Raw genomic sequence first — 24106 nt, 5'->3', positions numbered from 1 at the left:
ACCCCGTGCCCAGCCCCACTGTACACACACAAGGCAAACAAGACAGACCTAGGGACAGTATTCACATTCAGCCAGAAGTCCAGATAATAAATTAGCTTTCAGGAGGTGAGGCACGTATGGGGTTGAACTAAGAAGTCAATCTGCAGGTCAGAAATAGGTCTGGCAACCCAGGGGTAAGCAAAGTTAGCCCCAATCCAAGCAGATACTGGACAGGATACACAGCAACCAAAGAGAGCCCATAGCTTAGCTAGGGCTGAGCTTAAATAGAGCATCCATGGGCAGAGGATGTGGGTGGAGGCCCCAGGTACAGCTGGTCAGATTCATTAAGGCCTATTAGTGCCCTCAGGGCCCTGACCCTGGAAACAGAACTACTCAGGTATGTTGTCCCTAAATCAGTCCTGCAGAGTCACCCCGATCAGACCTCTGCAACAGCATCAGTCCAGGCTAGGGAAGGTTAGACGTGTCACTGATGCTGAGCCTATGTTAAGCCCTCCACAAACCAAAAGCTCCAGGAATTACACTGCAAAGACACCTACGTTGTTTTGTAAGGGAAAGATGGGATCTAACCAGGCCTATCTTGGCTAGCCCTGCCTCCGTTGTAGTGGAAATGTGTTGCTGAGACATTGAGCTGGCTCCTTGTATGATCACACAGCACAGATTAAAGCATCTACCTTGCAAAGCCTCCCTCACATTTATTAGCTTGGACTCCAGTGTGACCAAGTGCCCAGCCTGCTCCCAGACCAGACATGACCTCGGAAGCTAGATGCGGTGCTGATGTGGTGCTCTGCCTGTGAACCCAGCTGAACACAAGCCAACCACTGCTAATGCCTTTGTATGTGTAAAATGCAGATGATCAGATAAATCACCCACAGCACTGTTAGTTGGCAGTATCTGAAAGAGAAAAGTCTTGAACAACATGAGTTTAATGCAGGAACTCTTGAATTCTAATTGTGGTTTTGACAATGACTTCCTCATGTAGTCTTTCTTGGCCCTGGTTCTGTAGATAGTATCTACCTGCCTGATTGGCACTGAAAATAAGTTAACATTTGTAAGCATGCTGCACACAGATAGTTTAAGCATTAATACTGTTTTACATGAAGTAAGGCCAGAAAGGACTATGATTTCATCTCCTGGTGCCCATCATACAGGCCCATGGCATTTATTCTAAATACTTCCTATCAGATGTTCCTGACCCGTGGTGGACAGCAGTTTGCCCCGGTTTCTATTTTTATTGGAAATGTTGCCCCTTACTTCACTGCATGATTGTGCATGAGCAATGTAAAGCATGAGCGCAGAATGACTGTAAGCACTACAGCTGGGAAGACATGGCTAATTTTGCATGCACTGACCCAGCATTTTTGGATGCTTCAAGCCTACTGCAAAATTGCAGTAAGCCATGTGACACCAGAGGGCATGAAGTCCACAACCTGCACCTGAAAAAAAGGAAGAGGCTTGCTTAGCTAGAGAAGTTTGGCACCACTGCATTTGCAGACTCAATGACTTTGGATAGCCAGGTATTTCTGTTCCTGAAAGATGGCACTGATGTGCTAAGGGTAGGGACTGTCAGGGTCTGGAGGGTGCCAACAGGTGTTAATGGCCCTGACCAGCCTCACCTGGGGCCTCCACCTACACACCTGGTCCATGGGCCCAGGAACTCCATTTAAGCTTAGGCCTGGCCAGGTGATAATTCTTTGCCTAAGCTACATTATAGATGTGCTTATATTGAGTCCTGGCTCTAGCCATGTTTCTTGTCTCATACCTTGGCTGCTAGATGAATCTCAGGCTTGTCTCCAGGCTTTTTCTGGGCCTTATCTCCTCTGGTTCCTCTTTGGATGGACCCTGAACCTGCTTTGTGGCCTTGCTGTGACTGCTGATGGAGCCTGTTCCCAGCACCCAGCTCTGCCTGTCCTGCCAGTAAGGATGCTACCTGTGCTGTGGTCACCCTTGGCTCCTGGCTCATCTCACCTCAGGAAGCAACACTGTCCTGTCTGCTTGCTGGCAGAGATAAAGATCAAGATGCCACACTGGAAAGGAATTGAGATTTGTTCAGGTATTTCTAAACTGCAAGCCAAAATGCCAGTTGCACAAGGAGGAAAAAAAAAAAAATCCTCAAATTCCTGAGTCTAATGGGGGAAAAGTTCTGTTTTTCCAGTGATTTTGGGGCAAACAGACAGCTTGGTAGATCTTACTGCAGCTTGCTAGTTGGTAAAGAGCAGAAGTGAGCATAAAGTGGAAAAAAATCTTTCTGATTCCTATAGCCTAGAGGCATGACACTTGAGGATAAATTGTACAACTGCCTCAAAACAGACCTTGCATGTACATCAGTATTTTAAGAACACTGAAAATAATCTTTTCAGCAACAATTGCCATGAGAATAGCTTACCTAAGTTTACCATTGAGAATTTATTTAAATTGATAAACATTTGAAGCATCTTTACAAAAGCAATCATCCTCAACAACAAACAATTCAGAAATAAATTACAGCTATTGATGAAACTACCTACCTGCTTGATTTTTTTTCTTCAAGTTAGCAGCTCTGCTCTTGAATGTCTTGTCTTTAATGCCTTCCCCTGTTGTACTGTCAGTCTGCCAGGGGAAGAATGACACAGTGTCAGGCATGAGTGTAATCTGAGTGACATTAAAAATGCTGATGACTTTGAAGAATGGGTCCTAAGAGAGAGGTCACCAGAGAAATCCTGCAAAGGGCATAAACACTTCAAGGTAAAAAGATGAAGTAACAGCAGTGGGAATGTTAAGATTAGAAGGTATAAATACTGAACTACTACAAAAACTACTAAAGAAAACAGAACTTCAGACCATTTTATATCAGCAAGTAATACTAAGGTATTTTTGTTAAAAAGTTATGAGATGTTCTGTTTAACTTGCAATGCAAGTTTCATGTTGCTGTCCGAAAGAGTATGCCCTCATGGTGCACATTTCCCTAAATTACAAGGGCAGGCAAAGTACCTTCCTGAAATCTCTTGCCTGTATCTAAAGGAAGTAACAGCCCACTTATGCAGTTATCTGATTTTTCCAGTCTCTGGTGAAACTCTATAAACTAGATGACTTTCAGTTGTTAGCGTAGTTGCAACACTTTCTGTGTGAAATCAGTAAATAAATTAAGTTTCTACAGTTGGAGCTGTTAAAGCAGTATGACTGCTGTGGTGGTGGGGAGGCTTTTCCTGAGCAGAATCCCAAAAGAATACAAAATTGGCTGGGCAAAACCACAACAGTGACTGCAAGGCTTGCTTCAGTAACTCACGGAACAGTCACTTTTCCATTAGAGAATTAAACATCAGAGTGACTTCAACAAAAAAATCTGAATTTCCCAGGTGTATTAAAAAAATGTAAAAAGGCTTTAGAGTTTTCTGCTATAAAGGATGTATTCCATATTTTCCGTAAGAAATCTGTCCACGTTTCCTTATGTATTTTTTTATTGTTGGAAAAAAATGTGTGTTGTAACAGCCATTCCCTAAATATATAAATGACATAACGATCAAACAGAGCAGAATAAAGTTTTCCCAATGCTGAAGCGAACTTAATTTTAAGGAATGTAACCTATTAAGGGAAAAAATGAGTAATTTCTATTGAAGGCAGTTTGACACAAGCAGGAAGAAAAAAAATGTTCCAGCGAAGTTGTTTGGAAATGCGTTCATTTTACTCGTGTGAGCATTGAGATCTGTTTGCCTGTTTTCTTTGTGTTGAAAGGCTGACTTTAGGAAAAAAAAAAGGGATTTTGGTATATGAAATAACTGAAACTCGGGTCAAGACGTATGGGGTGCAAAAAGCGTATGAGAAATAGATGAGTAAGTTGGAAAAGTGAGAGAAAAGCTGACAGCATTAACTTTCTCACTGGTGTCTGTTGTCATGTCTGCTCGCCTTCCTTACACCATTCACCAGCATCCAGGCAGTGTCTTTTTTTTTTTTTTTTTCCCCAAGAGCTGAGAATAAAAGTTTAACTAAACGCCTCCTGGAAAGCCCTGTACACTGTATTCAACAGAGACATTGCAAAAAACCTGAAATAATTGCAGAAAAGGTGTACAGCTGTAGGGATAATACTGGGTTTGACCTTTCTGATTAAAAAACACCTTTTTTTTTTTTTTTCCCCCCAATATCCGCTTCCCTTTCTGATGCATCTTGAAACTTGAATGCGAATACTGAGTATTTTTCGCTACCTATGAAGTATTGTGGCCGAAAGAAACACTGATGGTCTTGCACGAAGTTTAAGTGTGGTTATTTAAATGCTTAAAAAGAAAAACGACGTATGCTACCGTATAGCCTCATTACAGCTACTTAGGTTTTGGCTGCGTGCGCCTACAGCTCTAAAAAAAAAAACCAAGGAAATTTTGGAAAAGGGCACGGACGATCGTTTTTTTTTTCAAGCAGCAGGCGACACCCCGCCAACCGAGGGACCGGCTGCGGCGCAGGGAGCGCGGTGAGCCCTGCCCTCCTGCCTGGCCACCTCGGGCCTCGCCGTGGCGACCCTCCGCCTCCGTAGGCCTGGGGAGGAGGGGCGGGGCGGGGCCGCGCCGCCTCTGACGCCATCGGCAGGCGCCGCGGTGCGGCCCGCCGGCCCCGGCGGTGGCTCGCATCGGTGCGGGCCGCCCCGAGCTCCTCCCCGCCGCCGCCTGAGGTAGCCGGAGCCGCCGCCCGCTCCCAGCCCGACCCGGCCCCATGGCTTCCCCGGCGGCGGCGGGGCCCGGCACCGCGTTGCCCCCGGGGTCTGCGCGCCGCGATTTCTACTGGCTGCGCTCCTTCATCGCCGGAGGTGGGTGCCCCCGGCGGGCCCCTGCCCGGCGGCGGGGAGGCCGGGCTCTGCCGGGGGGAGGCGGAGATCCCTTCCGCGTCGGTACCCTCGGCAGAACCGTGTCGTGGTTGGGCTTTCTTTTCCTTTTCCCCCGCCCCGACGTGCCGTTGCCGGTGACTCGCACGGCGGTTGAGCCTTCTCAGCGCCCCTGCCCGAGCTGTGGCGGAGATTATGGAAGGGGGAGGGGGAGGAGGCATAGACAACCCCCCGGTCATAACCTTTTAGAGAGATAAAAAAAAATAATCCCGATTTATTCTCCCCCTGGGGCGTCGTCCCAGCGGTCTGGTTGGCCCGGCGGCAGGCGGGGGGTTGGTTGGTTTGCAGCTGGATCTGGAGTGAAGTGCTCGGCGGGAAAGAGGGAGCCGGGGGGGAAAACTCCCGAGATAAACTTCCTCCGGAGGCTTCAAGGCTTCTGTCATGGGGAAAAGTAGCTTATACCTTTCATAAGGCTCTAAAGAGTTTTGTAACATACTGTCATCGGGGCTTTTTCCAGTTCCTCTTCCCCTGTTCCATTTAAAAATCCATGAGAAAAATCCCTTGTTTCTCCACGAAGAACTTTTGTATCCCGTCACTTCTCTTTTTTCCTTCCCCTCTTGGAAAGGTGTTGCAGGATGTTGTGCCAAAACAACTACTGCACCACTGGATCGAGTGAAGATCTTGCTGCAGGCTCACAACCACCATTACAAACATCTCGGTAAGATGGCTGCTGCGCGTCGAATTTTGGGGGTTTTAAGTGTAACGTGTGTGGTTTGGGCATGTTGATTTATTCAGCCGTGTGGCTGATAGGAGAAGGCGCTAATCAGGAGGCTGGCCGGTCTCTGTGCAGTGTTATTGTTAAGTGTTTTAAAGAGGAAAATAAAGCCCTGTGCCCGCAAGTTGGGGTGTTGGGTGATGTGCGAGAGATTGAGGCGTCGGAATAATCCTCAGTCCGGCACGTAGGAGCTGGGCTTGATCTTCCCCTTCCCGAAGCCAGCAGGAGATTGGTAATCGTGGGTTCAAAGCTGGGATGGCTCACGTAAGAGCCGTCACGTCTGGCAACAAGCGCTGCGGTCTGCGCCAGCCGTCGCCAGCTCCCTGGGGCTGTGGGAACGGGTGCCTTTTCAGAGCTTGGTAGCCCTCACGGGGGCTGGCGATTCCACGGGATTGACCGCCGAATCCCCGGCTTGTGCTGGCAGACAGCAGCGTGGCTGGTAGGAGTTGGAGATGGAAGTGGGTTTGTGCTTGGCGTAAGGCGCAGGTGATGGGTGTTGGGCGACTGTGTTGCATCACGGGGAGAGAATAAACTCTGGGTTGTCAGCCTGTTCACAACCCTTCTCCGTGGGGCCGTAACACTGCCCTCTTGTGCATAGTATCTGAGCTATTTCGTCTCACGTGCTCTTGACCTATGTCATAACTTAGGTTCCGAAATCCAAGCGTGTCACAGTTGTTAAGAAAAAAAACGTAATTTTGACTTGGTTAATTTTACGTGTAATGAAACTTTGGGTTTTTTAGCTAGCCTAAGATAGTTTTTTCTTTAAAGGCTGGGAAAATAAAGCTTGAAACAAAATTCAATGGATGTATATTCAATTTGCCGTGCCAAAAAGGGAAACGCAAATAATGTGGCGTTTTGGTAACAGTCACATACGTCTGCACTCAAATGTGCAGCCTAAGAATCAAAGGCTGAAATAATTGGTTTGACCGATATTTTAAATCCTTATTTTCTGATTGCTTTGTACTGTGACATAATTGGCAAGTAAAATCTTACATTCTCCCCTATTTAGGGTGTTAGATATGGTGCTGATTATTTGAAATGTGTCTGACTTGAACGCGTGTCCTTGTTACATGTAGGACAAGAGGGATCAGTTCATCAAAGCCCTCACTACATGTTTTTACTGCCCTTGCTGGGTGGAGTTTGTGCCACATGGGTCTCGGAGCATGTGTTTTAAGAAATCAGAACTGTAACTCATCATTGCAGGGTAGAGAGAAATTCTGATCATGGCATGAGTGTTTTCAGAGGCATGTAATAAGCTTGACAGCTTAAAAATAGATTTAGTATCATATTCTTAGAACCCCAGAAACTAATTAATACTTATTTCATTTAAGCTTCAATCAAAAGTTTGTCAACTACTCTTTTTTTTTTCTGCCTGAAAGTAATATGTGTAAACCTTTTTCATGTTCAGCTTTTATATTAAGTTGTTGCATGTGAATGAAAACTGTATAACTGTTACAGTTTATTCCTTTTAAAAAGAAAAAGTCAATTTGATAGCAATTGCACGTAACTAATAATATGTTTATAATAAAACTGTAGGTTTTGCCCAAACTTTGCGTGATCTTGCATTATTTCCCACCTATTAAAAGGGAGTAGAATTGCTTCTTGTTGCAACAACTCTGGGACAGGAAGTGTGAGATGTTTGAGTTGTAAGTAATGATAAAACTTGTTTACTTCATGTCCTCAGTAATGGCATTTAGTCTGTGAGTTAGCACGTAACAATAATAGATTGTTTTCTCATGATTTTAGATTTTTAAGTATTTATTTATTTATTTTGAATTGACTGAATTGCAAGTCAGCCACTTTCCTTCCTTCTCTTGCTGGTATTAGCCTCTGGGGGTGGGCAGTGTCACCTGGGACAGGATTGCCTGCAGTCCAGGCAAGTCATGGGGCCTGAGTGCATGAATTCAGAAAGAGGTCTGCCCAGTCTGGAAGGTGAGAAAGCTGGTAAAATTTAACCTTAAACCTTCTGGTAATGTTTGAGCATTGAAAGTGGTTTTTCTGCTTTCCATAGTTACATGAGCAACACGATCTGGTGTTAGTTCTATGCGTACTTTCTTATTGTCAGTAATATTTTGCTTGATTTTTTTTTTTTTTTTTTCTCTCCCCCCTCCAGTGTAATTGTTCAATACCTCTTTTGTATTGCTGGCAGGAGTTTTTTCTACATTGTGTGCTGTCCCCAAAAAGGAAGGTTACCTTGGGCTGTATAAAGGAAACGGGGCAATGATGATTAGAATCTTTCCATATGGCGCAATTCAGTTTATGGCATTTGACCAATATAAAAAGGTAGTTGAATTTATTTTGTTTTCTTTTTTTTTTTCCTGCCTACGATGAATACAGATTCTTTTAAGTGATAGAAACTAACACTGAAACTTTAGTGTCTTATTAATTAGCTGCATGTCTTTTCTAAGGTTACTTTATTTTATCCTAATCTACCCATACGAAATGTCAGGGCAACAGTGAAACTATTTTTGTACCTTTACATTGTTGAGAATAATACTTTTTGTGTGTGTGTGTGAAAGAAAAAGGTAATCTAAAGTCTCCTGCTATTTGTATTGCTATAAGATAGCCCTTGGTGAATAGTGTAGGAACAAAATGTAAAATGGAACTTCTTTATTACATTGTGTTGGGATTCTTAGTACTTGATGGATGGAATAACTTAAACTTGAAAGTCTGTGTGGATATGACAGTTATATTTGACCTGACAAATGACTATGTCAGGTTCTAGATGAAAATGACCTGGAAGAGAAAGTGCTCATTTCAGGGTCCCGCAGGATTTGTGGATTCCTTTTTGCTCTCACACATTTACTCTTTCGTAATAATACATAACAAATACCTGCAACATCTTTTGGAGGTCAGGTGTTAGCATGAACGTGTTTTTAAACATTGCTTAAATGTGGTGAAAAATACTATTTTACTGTTACCCATGAGGAACTCCATGTTTGAAAGGTCAGATTTAGTACCCAGTGAAGTAAATTGCATGGTCTTTACAGTGAAATTGAAATTGTGATTTGCTCCCTAAAGAGCAAATTTCAGAAAGCTAATACAAAGAAGTAACTGTAATGAGTTTCATACGTTCTTTTTTTGTGGTGTAATCATAAATGCTGTTGATCTGTGCTTGCTTTATGTTGCATTGCATAAGACTGCATGTCATACTTTATAAGGAAATGATTTGGGAATCTGCCAATTTCAAGAAACGATTTAGAATCTTAGCAGTTTCTCTTATCTAGTAATTGACAACAAACATTCAAGATGTTATAAATGTATAAAGGGGAAAAAAAAACCCTCAATTCTTAAAGAAGGAAGATATGAAGTGATCTTCTTTATAGCAGAAACTGCCGCTTAAATAGTCTCAATTATTTTGTAAAAGCCTGGAAACTGATTTGTAACTTCCTTCCAGACGTAATGCAATTTAAGTTCTTGCTTTCAAATGCTTGTCCAGTTTCTCTCTTCTCCTTTTTTTTTTTTCTTTTTTTATTTTTTTTTTAAATGCAGTTAAACAAACTCTTAAAAATATCTTTATAGGAGTACATTTCACGTGCTGGGCAGGGAAGAAAAATTTACTCTTATCAAATGTGTCACTCTTCAACTTTGCTCAATGTCCTTTGCTCTCTGTCATGCAACAAGGATAGTGTTCAGTTTGCCTTGTTTGACACACATTAAAGATAACTAAATAAACAATTAATCTAGTTCCTGAAGTAAACAGTACAAATACTTTCAATGAATCATTCTGCCTTGTTAGTAGAATTTTAGCACTTCCATGATTTTAATAAGAAATAGGTAACAGCAGTAATGCTCAGAAAATTCTTTTAACAGCAATTAAGTGCTCTGGTTTGAATTTGTAGTGTCGTAAACTTTTTGGAAACAGCTACAGAGTTTGCATGAATGTGCTAATAAACTGTGGGATGTACTGCCCTGTTCTTTCTGGTATATGACTATTGTAAATGTCCTGTATTTTGTAGGTAATAAAGAAGCAGCTTGGGATTTCTGGGCATGTGCATCGATTAATGGCTGGATCCATGGCAGGTATAGTTTTGTACTTGGATTTCAGAGATCCCTTTTGCTGAAAAGTTAATATTTGTTTAAAGGATGATTTGGTGGGTTTTCGGGTCAAACTGGTGCAAATTGTTATTAAGCAAAAATACTAGTAAATGGTTAATGTAACAAATAGTTGCCTAATTGAAAACTGTTTGTCTAAGAGTATTCTTTAAAATGTATTTGTTCAAGCATTGAATTCTGTGCTGTGTTGTAAAGCACAGTTTTCGTAGTGTTTATTACTATAGCTCTTAAAAAAAAAAAAAGAAAAATCCATTGTCATCAAGATGAAGTATAAAGATGCAGGTTTTAGTAGAACTGGTTCATCAGAATGTCTGCCACTGCTACTAGCTTGAATATAAGCCCATAGAAATAGAGAGCAATGCAGCTCCTTAAATGTGTGGATTCTTTGGATTTCCCAGAACTGTCTATACCTTTCTACAGCCAGTGCAGGATTGTCAGGATATTCTTTAGCGCATGTGTGAACGTTAACCAAAAAAATCACTTACCAATTAGCGCAATAGCAGTAGAAAACCCCATCTGTAAACTGCCAGTATATAGTACGATTATACATTTCTGTTTTCCTCTTGCTAGTCAATCAGCCAACAGTAGCTAAGAAAAAACAGGGAAAGGTAAGTTATAGGGGACTGATTTTTAATCGAGGTGGTTCTTCATGTGCTTTTACTTTGTAAAACGGGCTTAATGCTGTCTGGTGAGAGTCTTTAAATAGTTGTGACATCAGTATTAATATTTAGCTTATTTTGGAATAAAAATACTGGAGTTTGTTAATACTACCTTTAGTTAAACTGGGAAGACCTCATGAAAATATTTCAGCTTTGCATGCCATCAGAGTAAAAGGAAAAAGAATTGGATGAAACAATTCAAAGATCCTAAAAACTATCAGAACCCATCTGGCAAGATATGTTCCAGAACTTGGCTGGCTTTCTATCTGAAAGAAGTGTAAAACATACATACATTTTTTTTTTTTCCCCCTTTTTAAATTTATTTCCCCCATCTAACTGTACTAAAGAATGCTTAAATTTTTTTTTTTTTTTTTCCAAAAGCTTATTATTAGCTTTTTCAGGAGCCTTGTCAGAGACCTGGAACCTGACTTGTGAAGCACTGTGATAACATTGAATAATCAGCTTAACTCTGTCAGTGTTGGACATGCTGGAATTCTTTGCGAAGATAAATTAATAGCATCTGGCATCGTTTTAAGCACCTTACTAGTTAAATCTGTTTTGTGTGGTTAGAATAACAGAAATAAAATTAATATACAGTACCATCTGGAAACCATGGTCAAAAGAAATGCTTTGTGTGGTGCACTTAAGTACCATATACTCAGTAGTTTGGTATTGAGAACCCCAAAACTGAGTAGATGAGGTAGCTGATGCAGTAAAATGAATATAGCAGTCGGGTATAGTAATAGTATCACAAGTGAATGTCTTACTCTTTGTTTACTAGGTGGCATTAACTGCTTTTTGGGATATTCATTAGATAAATAAGAAGGGAGGGTTTATATTGAGTATGCTAAGAAGATACAGGGGAGCAAGGAGGCATTAAGAAGAGCATAGACTTTGAAATCTGAAACAGAAGTTCTCTAGATTTGCAAACAAAATAAGAAAATATTTTTAAAAGAAATTGGTAATATTTCTTGCTTTAACTCTTGTGCCTCTGTTTCTTGCTGGCTGTAATAAGGGATATTATTTTGTTTTTTCCAACTTTAAATGCCTAAAGGAGACAGTGTGCTGCATGCACCCCAATGTTGGTGGAGAGGGGTCTTCAGTTTCCTGGAACCCAATATTATGCAGTTGAAAATGGGTACCCCTTGTTTCCCTTTCCTTTTTGTCCCCTCTACGCCATCTAGCCACACAGCTGTCTGCTTTCAGTTCTGCGTAGGCTACTGATACTTAAATCTTGCTATGTCAGTGTTTCCAGCACTACTAGCAGTCAGCAAACCTGAATCGGCTTCAAAGCGGTGGGAAACATTTGAGTATCTTCTGTAACTGATAAACAGGATCAAAAGCATATCCACAGGGAAAAACAAGGCGATGAGGATGGGGGTAGTAGAGTGAGAGAAAAGAAAAACCTATTGTAATGCATATATTTAAGGAGGCCAAGTTAAAGTTACTGTGGAAACTTTAACTCTGAATTTCCTGAGTCTTGTGTGATTCAAATTTCAGCTGTGACACCTCATTAACAGATAAATGGTGTATAACTTCTTTTAGGGAAAGACAGAGCTGGGGAGAAGATGGAGAAATCATAGAGGTTAGTGGGGTTTAGGAAACAAAATGACCAAATAGCACCTGTATCACAGGATGATTTTGCAAATATAATTTGGTTTTAGTTTTCTAATTAAAAAATCTGAATTAAACCACAGAAATGTCTATTTCCACCCCTGCACTTGATTAACTTAGAAATAAAAAAAGCCAAAAAAGACTAAATGTTATCTACAATAAACTCAAGTTCCATTAAACTAATGCAGAAAGCATGTTTTTGTATGCTAGTGAGGATACTCTGCAGGAGGATACCGACTGTCTCAATTTTAAATAGTATGTAATTAACAGTTTCCTATTTGAGTCAACATTTTAAAAGACTCTGCTGTTACTTCTTCAGGTGTAATTCAGAAAGAAACTATATATTGTAGGTCTAGAAATGTTAGGATTTGTAAATTAGGCAGTTCTTTAACCTGGTAAATATCTTTTGTCATCAGCTATTTCTCTGTATGTATGGTTCCTGAAGCTTTGTTTTGTTCAGAATATGCCTCCTTGATAAATTAATCTTTGTGCTAGTTAAGGAGCATATCTTCTGCAGTTCAAGGCAGTAACATGTGCTTATCACTTTTTGAACTGTGTAACTCTGAATCACCTGGTAGTACTTAAGTTCATCTACATAGTTATTGATAAAGTACAAAGAGAATGATACAGAAATCATAAAAGCTTTCGTATCAGATATGTTTGCAGTACCTGATCTTTGTAATTGTGTTTCACTTGCTTTTTCTTCTTGCTCCAAATGTGGGGTTTTTTTTTATTTTCAAAGAAAGGAAATTACCAAGAATGGAGGAATAGTAGGGAAAATGTGAGATAGAGATAAATCCCTATACAGCTAATCTCATTGTTAACTCCCAAAGCCGGGGAAGCAAATCAAGGACAGTCTAATAACTGTTGTGCTTCATTGATGCTAAGTCTCAGTAAAGGTCTGTGTAACCCAGTATCTTGTCCCCAAGAGTGGTCAAAGGTGCTTGAGGACAATATGGATTTTCCCTGACTTCCTTGGCTTCTGAGTCAGCATTTGCAATGAAAAAAGTCTGCAGGTTCTGAAGTGGTTCCTTAAAGGAGGGAGGAGCTCCATTGCCCTATTACGGTCATTTCAGATGAGACACTGCGAACTGCAGTATCTGTCTCTTAACTGTTGAGATACTCCCAATTCTGTCCTGTTAAACAACCACGGGAGATATTTTTGTCTCAACTTTCATTATTTGGGATAGACTTTGCTTCCTCAAGACGGGGAATCAGCCTTAAGATGCGGTGGTCTGACTGCTGATAACTCGTAATATTTAGGGAGTAGAGATGAGATTAGTAATTTTGCAGGCTTCACCAAAACGACTTTGTGTCCCAAAGCTGGCCGCCATTCCTCCTAGACAGGGTAGTGTCTCTCCGGAGCCCCAAAGGAAATCTTGATCCCTTGTATGTACATTTTGCTTATATGAACAGTAAGCAGTAACATGCTTCTCCCAGTTGCTTGATGAAAGCATACTTTGTGGCTGATCTTAGAAATCCCTGTTGTTTGTTTTTTTTTTTCAGAATTCATGGCTCAAGGATTTTAAGAAAGAGTAACAAAAAAAGAAAAGATTTTATTTAAATTCGTACTGCATATGTTTTCTTTTAATCTGATTTTTTTTTTTTCAATTACACTATTTTTGGATTGTGTTCACTAATTACTGCATTTACCAAACTCTTGATTGGTCTGTTTGCTAGTGTTTGTTCAGAGAATATTCCTGGATACGCATCAGTGGATGATTGGAGAGAGATGGGGGATAAAGTTGTCTGTTTTCTGAAGTAGGATGACTTTCCTGTGAACTCTTAAGCTCCGTAAAAGCTTTTTTCCCCCTTTTCTATTTTTTTTTTAACTGCTTGAATTCACCTATTTTACAATATTTCTGGACATCTTAGGCAATCCATTGGGAAAAAGCAGCATTTAATGATGTAGGTCAGGGGAAACAGTCCTAAAGTTGCTTTGGTGTTTTGCAGCTTCCAGCTTTTGAACCCTATGGGTGAGAAGACAGCATCAGAAATCAACTGCAGATGTTCTGCTTTTTATTCAGAGGATTTGTCCAAAATCTCTGAAAGAGATGTTTTTGTCTTCTAAAATAAATTACTTGTAGAATAGTCTAGAAGGCCACAAGCTTTACTCCTTTACTCTCAGTTGGACCAGTGTCAGCTTTTTGGATAGCTCACTTACGGTGGTTTTTTTTTTTTTTTTTTTTTTTCTCCTCCCCATCTAATCCTGGTATCTTCTGTCAGATCCTTCAGCTTACTAAAGTTGCTTTTTTGTTCTCACCAGACAAAAAAGGTTATGAAGAGTTTCTTTGCTGGAGTTGTCTTGTGTTTGGGTTTTGTGGTTGGTTTGTTTGCTGCTGTTGTTTTTGTTTTTTTTCTTTTTCCCTCCCTCTTGTGGTTTTCTTTTGACCTTGTGGAAAAGAGGGGAAATGATACACCTACAAAAAGAGATATCATTAAGAGACTATTAAAACTTAAGAGGAAGTGGCAATTTCCTGCTGGCATAAAAAGCATGCTTATCTTCTGTGGGACCAATTTTTGAGGGCGGTGTTTAGCTAAATTAGAGCAGGTGCTAGAAAACAATATCGATCATGAAGCTTTTTGCTTTCTTTTTTCCTTCTCCCAGTGTTTTGGTTTTGTTGTGGTTTTGTTGGGTTTTTTGTTTTTCATTGACAGTGGTATACCACCAGAAAATGACCTGGTTTTAATAAACAGTTTTAACTATTCCCTCCAAATCATATGTCAGCAATTGAGTGATTTACCTCAAAAACTAGCGTTAGGAAAGAATTTGTTATTAAGGTAAATGTTAGAGGGGTTGTTCTCTGTACTGGAGTTCTGTTTCCAAAATTGTTGATCAGTGTGCAATCAGTTTTGAAGCAGTTCATAACTGGATGAATCCTAAGATTTAATTTCTTTTTTTTTTTTTGGCATCTTAAGTCTAGAAATAGATTTTTTTTTTTTTTTTTTTTTTTTGTCAGAGTTTTAAGTGCTGGTGTAACATGAATATTAAAATACAGTAATGCAACGCAGTTAAGTACTCTTCATCAGTACAATCCTGGTTTTATTTTAAATGTCATTAGAATATGTTTAGTATTTTAAGATGCAGTAGATAGATATACATATCTATATCCAGTAATCACATCATATTCTGACACAATCTTTTTGAAATGAAACATGTAAATTTGGTAGCTTGATTTTTATTTTTATTTTATTTTTAAGATGTGGTAGGATTAAGTTTCATGGTTGCAATCCAGTAAAGCTGATGCACTTGACTAGCCTGATGCTTACGAGCCATTGACTTAAATAAGATTGTTCATGCGAAAACGGTTAGGCCCATAAATCTTTGGAAATCAAGGCCTAGGTGTGCAGCTTCAGTGAACACCAAGTATAAACCTAAATCCTTCACGTGCTGCTGAAGTTAGTGTTCCTGTTTGCTGATTATAAGTGACTTTAAGTGTTTCTTTAAGAAAATATTTTGTATATGCTATTATATTCCCTGCCACAAAAGGAAATTCTAATTTTCAAGATAATCCTAGAATCAGATAAGGTGTAGGTGAGTTTTGTTTGCTTGTTTTGTTTTTGTTTTTAATAAAGGTATTACAGCAGTGATTTGTACTTACCCTCTTGATATGGTTAGAGTTCGTCTGGCGTTCCAAGTAAAAGGGGAACACAAGTACATGGGAATTATCCATGCATTCAAGATGATTTACACAAAGGTATTTTTTTCTTTTAATCTTCAGTCCTGTCAAAGCAAAATAAGCTCTTTAAAGAATGTTGCACTGCATTGAAAATAGTGGCTTGGTGGAAAATAGCATGACTTCATTGCGTGCACATTGAATTTTTTAGTGTATAAAATGATCTGGATGCTTCCTTCTATTTAGGCTGCTAAGATGTAGCTAAGGCTCATGTAAGTGGGAGGTCCAAAACAGCAGAGAGAAGTTGCTTTTCAAGAACAAGTAGTAATGATACAAAAAAATTTGGGGAGGAGGGATATGTATAATGCAGAAATGTCTCCTAGTATGATGTTGGATGTAGATTTTTCTCCTTCATTTTCACTCCTCTGTCTCCTCTGGAGCCAGGCAGTTGTCTTCTCAATTCTTCAGGCACAAGAAATGGAACTTGACATTAGCTCCTTGGTGCTAGATGATGCTAGTCAGATTGCTGTCCTGTGAACCTGTATAAACAGTCGTATAACTTGTGAAGACATTCGTTGTATTTCTTGCCACAAATGTACTTTTATTTTTCCTTTGAAGGAAGGTGGTTTTAGTGGGTTCTACAGAGGGCTGATGCCAACTGTTGTAGGAATGGCACCATACGCGGGTAAGTTACAAACAGAACGTGGCAGTCTGTCAGCAATTATGTGTGTTGCTAAATTTACATAATATATTTGCACACCTAATTAATTAGCTTCTGTTAAAATCAAGGAGTCTGTCTTTAAGTGAATAGAGAGACAGTAGAAGCATTTGCAGCTCTTCAGTCTTAATCTAGACTTTATCAACATGTGTTAAAGCATCTTCAATATGCAAAGTCTAGCTTTTCTGAAACTTGGACTTGAGGGGGAGAGAGGTAAAATCTCTTCTGCTTCCCAGTTTTCCCACAAGAAAGCATATAGGATATTTCTCTCAAACTGGTAGATCCGTGAGAGCAGAGCGCTCTGTAGATGGAGACTTAGAGCCTCTGCATTGGCTCCATCTCCTGGTGACTTTAATGTAAATACTTACACAAGCTAAAGCAGTGGGTGACGTGGGATGGAGGAAGGTCAGAACTGCCCCAGCTAACTACACTGGTATGTACTAGATGAGAGGCAGCCTTCAGTTAAAAAGACCTTAGGAGTTACTCTTAACAGCAATCCAGTAATTTAAAACACACAGTCTAGCTTATTTAAAGCATTCTTTTAATGTTAATTATAAATATGAATTTATTTGGACAGAAGTTACTGTAGAAGTTCAAAATATTGTCTGTTTCTTTCTTCTTAAAAAAAAACTTCTCAGAGAATTGGAAAATATTTTCATTCTGTAATTGCAGCTTTTTGTTTATGATGATGATGCATCGACAAATAGTTTGGTTTTTTGTATGAAAGTGCATAAAAATTAAATTTCCTTTTAGGTTTTTCATTTTTTACCTTTGGTACCTTAAAGAGCATTGGACTTGCTCAAGCACCTAACTTGCTTGGACGGCCTTCATTAGATAATCCCGATGTCTTAGTTTTGAAAACACATGTAAATCTGCTGTGTGGTGGCATAGCTGGAGCAATAGCTCAGACGATATCGTAAGTTTGGGTATTGTTTCCTTTTTTTTTTTTTTTTTCTTTCTATATAGCTCTTCACTCTAAAGAAACTTTTAGCTGAGCATATGATTTTATGTAAGCCTAGTTATTAGTAAGCTTTTTAAATCAGGTTAATCAGACACTGGAATTCAGTTATTTCCTATTGTTTTGTTTACTAAATATCCACTTAATCTTCAGAGTCTTTAAAGATATATGCATTGAGTCAATTAAACAAATTCAGACAAATCTCCTATACTCAGTTGGAATCTTGTTTGGTAAGCTATGAAATTTTGACCGTGAACATAATTTGCAGAATTTTATTATTCTGATTTATTTTCAAATGTAACCTGTGAAGCCATTAAAGTTAAAAAAAACAACCCAACAACAAAAACCTCAAAAGCCCCCAAACCTGAAGTCCTAGATATTGTATCTGGCATTCATTTTTTTTATTACTTTGCCTGCTTTCTTCATTCTCATGCTGTCCTTGTCATATTTTATTTTGTCCATAAAATAAATTATTTATTGGACTTATATGGCATGAATTTTTCACTAAATCACTGCATTACGAATGTCATTTTCTATTAATCCTTAAACTGTTAATTTTATTTTTGATTCAGGTGTCTTCTCCCTCCAGCGTTTTACAGACTGTTATATGCTCTCACCTGATCTTCATGTGTCTTCCTTACTCGTGCCAAATGGAATATATTAAGAGATCTGATTTGCTGGTTTTGGTTGTGTAGGGGAGGTCTCCCTTTTTGGAGAACTTTCAGCTGTGTTGAGAATCTGAGCCGGATTCCTGACTCACTGAAAAGGGAGCTTGGAGGTTGCACGTGGACTTCTTTGTATTCTTTTTTTTTAAACAATTTCATATAGTCATCACGCATCTGGTTGAACTGCTGTTCAAATATCTCCTCTGTAGATATCCCCTTGATGTAACTCGTAGGCGAATGCAGTTAGGAGCGGTTCTCCCAGATTCTGAAAAGTGCCTGTAAGTATTTTCTTTTTATCTACAGTAACCGAATCAATTCTTAGATGTCTGAGCAAAGTTAAATTCTTAGTTCTACAGTTTAAAAACAAACCAAAAAACAAACTACTATATTGTTGATTTCTTCATTCTTTTAATGAGTAAGTTTCCACACAGACAAAAGCTGCCATTACCACTCTGGGGTTAAAAAAATAACTGAAATCACAATGGCACTTCTGTTAGTAATACTGTGTTTGTATTAGTAACATTTTTTTTTTTTCATTTTAACTCAACTTCTGATGTCCGTCTTTATTATCAGCCAGATCCCTGAGAGACTTCATGCTTCTATTAAAGCGAGTGTTTCAAAGTGTTTTTTAATGGTGCAGAATCTGTTCCATAAGATGATTTTGCATAATACTATTTTATTTGACTTTTCTTGCATTTACAGTAATGTCCCACACCCCACACATAGTTGGGGTTCCTCCAGGTTTTTCAGTCATGTGCTTCAGTCCAGTAGAATATCCTTAAAATCAGAGTATTAAATCAGGTCTCATCTTGAAAAACTTCCTGAATTTCAAATTACGTCAACCAAATACAATTCTAGGACAGATTTGTCTTGGTTACTTTCAATCTTGTGGAGCTGTCTATGTCTGAATCCAGAATGATTCAGTGTGAACCTCCCTTGCCGAGCTGGATCTTACTGACAGTAGTCTGTCTTTGTGACATTTCATAAACAACTTAGATGTTGCCTGCTGTGAAAGTCGCTGTACTGTTTCCCTTAGCAGCATTAACGCTGTTTTTGCTTGGCTATTTTCTGCTCCAGATACTTTAAAAATAAAAATGTGTTAATTGTTGTAGGGGTTTTACTTCCTGTGTTTTTGAGAACTACTGTTACAGACAGTAGGCTTCCCAATTTAACAATATTGTTGTGACGGTGTTTGGAGAGAGCTGTGCCTTAAAGGACAGTAGACATATTTGTCTTCAGAGGATGAGAGGATAAAATAAATAGGAAATCTTGAAGCTTTGAGGCATATGGAAGATGTTCTCAATGTCTTTAATTGCTTGGAAATACTGAGCACCTTACAGATTTTTACACTGCTTCGCATTCAACCTCCATTTGCTCATTTTCAATACAAGAATATGAGAAAAATCATTCTCCTTGCATATACACTTCAAATTCTGCTTTTAATAAGGTCAAATATTATATACTTAACAAATTCTAGTATTTCTCTTTTGAGAGAAAATATTAGCTTTGTCATGGTGGAGCAAGCTACACATATGCAAGATAAAGAACAAAGAGCTAAACATAAATTATATATGCAGAGCTTTAGAAGGACGGGTAGTATGATCAAGTGCTCAAAGAGAGAATGGGACACAAGCCTAAATACTGGTCTTTAGTGCAACAAGTGTGTGCTCCATTGGGCAAATTATGCTTCTGTTGCTCTGTACTACATTTGTAAGAGTAAATGATGCTTCTCAACTCCTTCCTGCCAGATGGACAACAGAACATGGATAGCCATTACGGTGTAAAATGGCTTAATGGGTCTTTTAGACTGAAACTTCTTTAGACGGGATTGCACTGTCTTCTTTCTAGTTCCCAGCCCTTGTGCCCAAATTTCTTGCAGAAGCTCAGACTGTCTTCTGGGTCTTCAAAAGACTGTAATGCTTTGCTATTTGGAGTCCCAGGGGTTTTTCTCCATAGATGTCTTTAAGAACTAAGTAAAACAAGTGTCTTGTATCTTAAAGAAAGTGATTGTTGACTATTGAATACGTGTACTGAATAATGATTTAAGCTCTTATTTTTCCAGTACAATGGTGCAGACACTGAAATACGTGTATCAACAACATGGAATACGAAGAGGACTATACCGTGGTTTATCTCTAAATTATATTCGTTGTATTCCTTCCCAGGCTGTGGCTTTTACCACATACGAACTTATGAAACAGTTCTTGCACCTCAATTAATTTTTGTTTTAAAGACTTTCCTGTAAAACTACACTATCAGTCCTCAAATTACATTGGTGAGTAAATTACTTGAAGTTTAAAAAAGCTATCTGTTACTGTGGAACTGCTGTTGTCTGACATTTGTATGTGCCAAAATGTGGTTTATTTCCTGGAGTCAAACCAGGAGACAGATCAAAATAAACATTAGTTAGCTATAAACATTTTTATTTGGACTTGATCTCCTAGGCTTCATTAGATCAATGTTAAGAACTACACAGTTTTAAAATTACACCCACATTTTACACGGGTTTCAAGCTGTTAGTTATTTAGCTTTATCATCATTCCAGGAGTTACACACATGATTATATTGCTTTTTAAGCTAGTAGTTAGACCTCTGTTCTTATTTAAAAATTAAATTGAATAAAGTGATTTGAACAAAATGCAATGATTTTCATACTTGCCAGCTCTGTAGAAGCTAAACTCGGCAGACCACAGCTTAAGCATCTTTTCATTCTTTTTTTGTACAAGTTTTCTGTATGCAAGGGCGATGCATATGTTTTCAGATGCAGACATATGAAAGTCTCTTCAAGCATTTCAATAAATAATGACAAAATGTATTCAACATTATTAGAAAAATCGTAATTTGGAAACCAGTTTCTTGGTATATGTTCTACATTAAAAAAAAATGCTGTATGTACACAAATAAAACCAGGGGGAACTTTTACAGTGACAAGCGGCTAGAGAGGATCTTAAGGCAGTTAGCATAGGCCTAATCTTACATGGTATTTCTGTACCTTTTCTGTGGAGCTAAATGTTCTCGATTCGCTTTATTGAAGGCCAGGTATTTTATGTACTTTCCAGAACTAGCTCATGTAAACAGGTTTGTCCCTACCTTAAAATATGGTGACAAACAAGACTGCATGCTGCTGCGTTTACTTATTTAAGCATATGGACCATATTGAGCCTCTTGCGCAGGAAAAGAAAATGAAGAACTGTATTGGAGTCTGTAGATGTGTATATGTACTGTTTCTAAAGTATGGTATGCAATAGACTATGACATGTTTTCCTCCTACAATTCCTTTTGTTAGAGGGAATTATTTTCCAGACTTGTTTATACATGATTTGCATTGGTACTCTTGATTTTACTCACTTGATTCAGGAAACTGTAAAGCATTTACTTTAAGTGATGTAAGTTATTTATTTATTGTAAATATTTTAGCAGTGTCTTTTAAGAATTGGAAATGGTTATGTGAAGTGGTGGATGGTAAGATCGATTTGCTTAATTTTGACAGATTTTACAAGCCGGATTTTGAGTTATATATTTAATACCAACTTTTGTGGCTCGATTTTCCCCCCCCCCCCCCCAGTTTCTTAAAAGTATGCATTTCTTTGATATTGAACAGTGTAGCTATGGACAGAGAATGAGATGTATCTGAATTTATTTTATTAAAAATTTTGAAGTAATGTCTTTGTGTGATTTGTATGTGTTGCAGCCAGAAAGAATGTATGTTTCCGGAATCATCTGTATGTTTCCCATGTGGGTAAATCTGCATAACATTGTCATTCTTAATTAAGGGACAACAAAAAAGGCTTTTCATCTGATCTTTAGTTTCACTTAAAGGAAAACTAACCAATATCACAGCAAATTGTTATCTTTTAAAGTCCTTGCAATAGAGCTAAATCCACTATATCAAAAAAGAAAGAAATGTGCCATTTTTCTTTCCTGTATTGTTTTACTGTGTGAGCAAAAAAAGCATCTTCTTGGGTGCCAGTTCTTTGCCATGTTAATACTGGTAAAGATGTTTAAATTTAGAGTTTTATATCTTTATTTTACTAAAAATGATACATTTGAGGAACTCAAATAGGGTTTGAGCTGCATCATGAAAAGTTAAGCAGTTCTTATGCAGAATAAAGCAGAATCCAGCATATTCACTCTGGAGAGGAAAAGAGCAGTAAAAAGTGTCCCCTAAATAATTGAGTAGGATGTTGAATGTGAAAAATAGACCTGCTGGATGAAACTGTGCTGTATTTTCAGGATAAGATTTACAAAATAAAATTTAAAGGTGTATAAATGATTTTAGATTTGGAAGTATTTTAATACTTTTGAGCAAGGTCTGTGAAAGAAAAATACTTTTGTCCAGGGCCTAGATGGGAGGAGACTGGAGTTTCTAATTTTTTTTAGTACCTATTTCTAACTCTTTCTGGAAAGCTTATTCAGGTGTTTCTTACTCAGTTGGAACACGGAATTTATTTGGAATATCTGACTACCACAATGGAAACATAGGATTTAATTCTAAATCCTTTCTTTCTCCAGTGACACCTCTATGAAAACTGTGTTTATTTTCATTTTGAGCTACTGAGGGATTTATCCCCTTGTGTTTTCTTGTCTGTCTCTTCAGTATTTTCAGTATATTGAGCAAGCAACATCTAATTTTAGCCTGTAAAAAGTACAAGATTAGGCTCCAACCAAGTTCATTTCTATGCCTTAATCACATACCTTCTAATTATTTTTTTCTGTTTATTTTTTCAGCAAGTGGAAGGGGCACAAATACCTGTTTTTGTCTTTATTTCCTAAAAATTCATAGCATCATAATCTCATAACTAATTGTTCTATCTGGTGAAGAAATCAGTTTTGTGATGGTTATGTAGCCTTGGATAATATTTTTAAACTGCATTAAACCCACTTATTTCCAATACTCTTTGACATAAAAGTAGAAAAGAAAGCCTCCCCATTTTAGGACTCCTTCAGGTGAGACAGTCTCATACAGACTTACTGATTCTGTGATGCGTCTTGAAAATCTCAGTCTCGGGGTTTGTTTCCAGTGATTAGACATGGTGTGTTTAAAATAAACTGCATACTTCATCTCTACAGTCTCAAAACTAAAATTTTGCCTGCTGTAACTAAGGCATTTACTGATTACACTGATTAGTTCCAATGTCTCTGTATTTATTTCATTATAGAATCACAGAATCTTCATGATTGGAAGGGACCTTTGAGATCGAGTCCAACCACAAAAAAAAACCAAAACCACCCCACACCACCCCCCCCCCCCCCCAAACAGACACAACCCAACAATCTCAGGCACTAGAGCATGCCCTGAAGTGCCATGTCTACACGTTTCTTAAATACCTCCAGGGATGGCGACTCCACCACCTCCCTGGGCAGGCTGTTCCAGTGCCTGACCACCCTCTCAGTAAAGTCATTCTTCCTAATATCTAACCTAAACCTCCCCTGCCCCAACTTCAGACCATTTCCTCTGGTCCTGTCATTATTCCCTTAGGAGAAGAGGCCAACACCCTCCTCTCTACACCCTCCTTTCAGGGAGTTGTTGAGGGCCATGAGGTTCCCCCCTCAGCCTCCTCTTCTCCAAACTAAACATGCCCAGTTCCCTCAGCCTCTCCTCGTATGACTTGTTCTCCAGACCCCTCACCAGCTTGGTGGCTCTCCTCTGGACACGCTCCAGCAGCTCAATGTCCTTCCTGGGGTGAGGGGCCCAGAACTGAACACAGCCCTCGAGGTGAGGCCTCACCAGTGCCCAGTACAGAGGCACCATCACTTCCTTACTATATTTTCCAGGTGGTTTTTTTTTTTTGTTGCTCATTTAAATGAACTCAAGGTGGACAAATTCTATTAATACTTGACAAATTCTGTTGGCACTCTTCAAATTCCTCCCCTCCTTCCCTGAAAAAGGAGCATGCAAGGCACTTGTAATAAGTCATCTTTTATGTTTGCAACTCAAACCAACTATATCTATTCAATTCAAACAGGTATAAAAGAAAAGATCTCTGTGTTTGATCATTAACTGTATTTTTTTTTTCTGTGCAATTAGTGCAAGTGAGTCTGTTCAGCTCTGAGATCTCTGCTGCAGTGATGCGAGTGACAGATTGCTCCCCGAGCATCCTCTGAGTGGATCCCAGGATGCTTCAGGCTGGTCTAAGTTAGGTTTCCTTTACTCTCACTCTCCTGCTGTTTGACATTTTGCCTCATCCAGGGTAGATGGGACTAGAAACCATGCTGCTTTCACTGATCTGATGAAAGGTTAACCCACCAAAAGAAACGAAT

The 24106-nt window shown here is 39.0% G+C and overlaps 1 protein-coding gene across 1 annotated transcript; it reads left to right on the top strand.

Moving 5' to 3' along the window:
• The first annotated feature begins 4553 nt into the window (after nt 1–4553).
• On the top strand, nt 4554–21505 carry SLC25A16 (solute carrier family 25 member 16). Its single transcript, XM_074154844.1, has 9 exons — nt 4554–4768; nt 5409–5501; nt 7708–7841; nt 9518–9581; nt 15464–15585; nt 16123–16189; nt 16976–17138; nt 18055–18123; nt 19908–21505. The coding sequence occupies exons 1-9, from the start codon at nt 4675–4677 to the stop codon at nt 20062–20064; spliced, it is 963 nt and encodes a 320-aa protein (XP_074010945.1). The 5' UTR covers nt 4554–4674; the 3' UTR covers nt 20065–21505.
• The last annotated feature ends 2601 nt before the right edge of the window (nt 21506–24106 follow it).

The sequence above is a fragment of the Numenius arquata genome, chromosome 10, assembly GCF_964106895.1.
Source record: "Numenius arquata chromosome 10, bNumArq3.hap1.1, whole genome shotgun sequence".
NCBI lineage: Eukaryota > Metazoa > Chordata > Aves > Charadriiformes > Scolopacidae > Numenius > Numenius arquata.
This window is presented reverse-complemented; position numbering and strand designations above follow the sequence as displayed.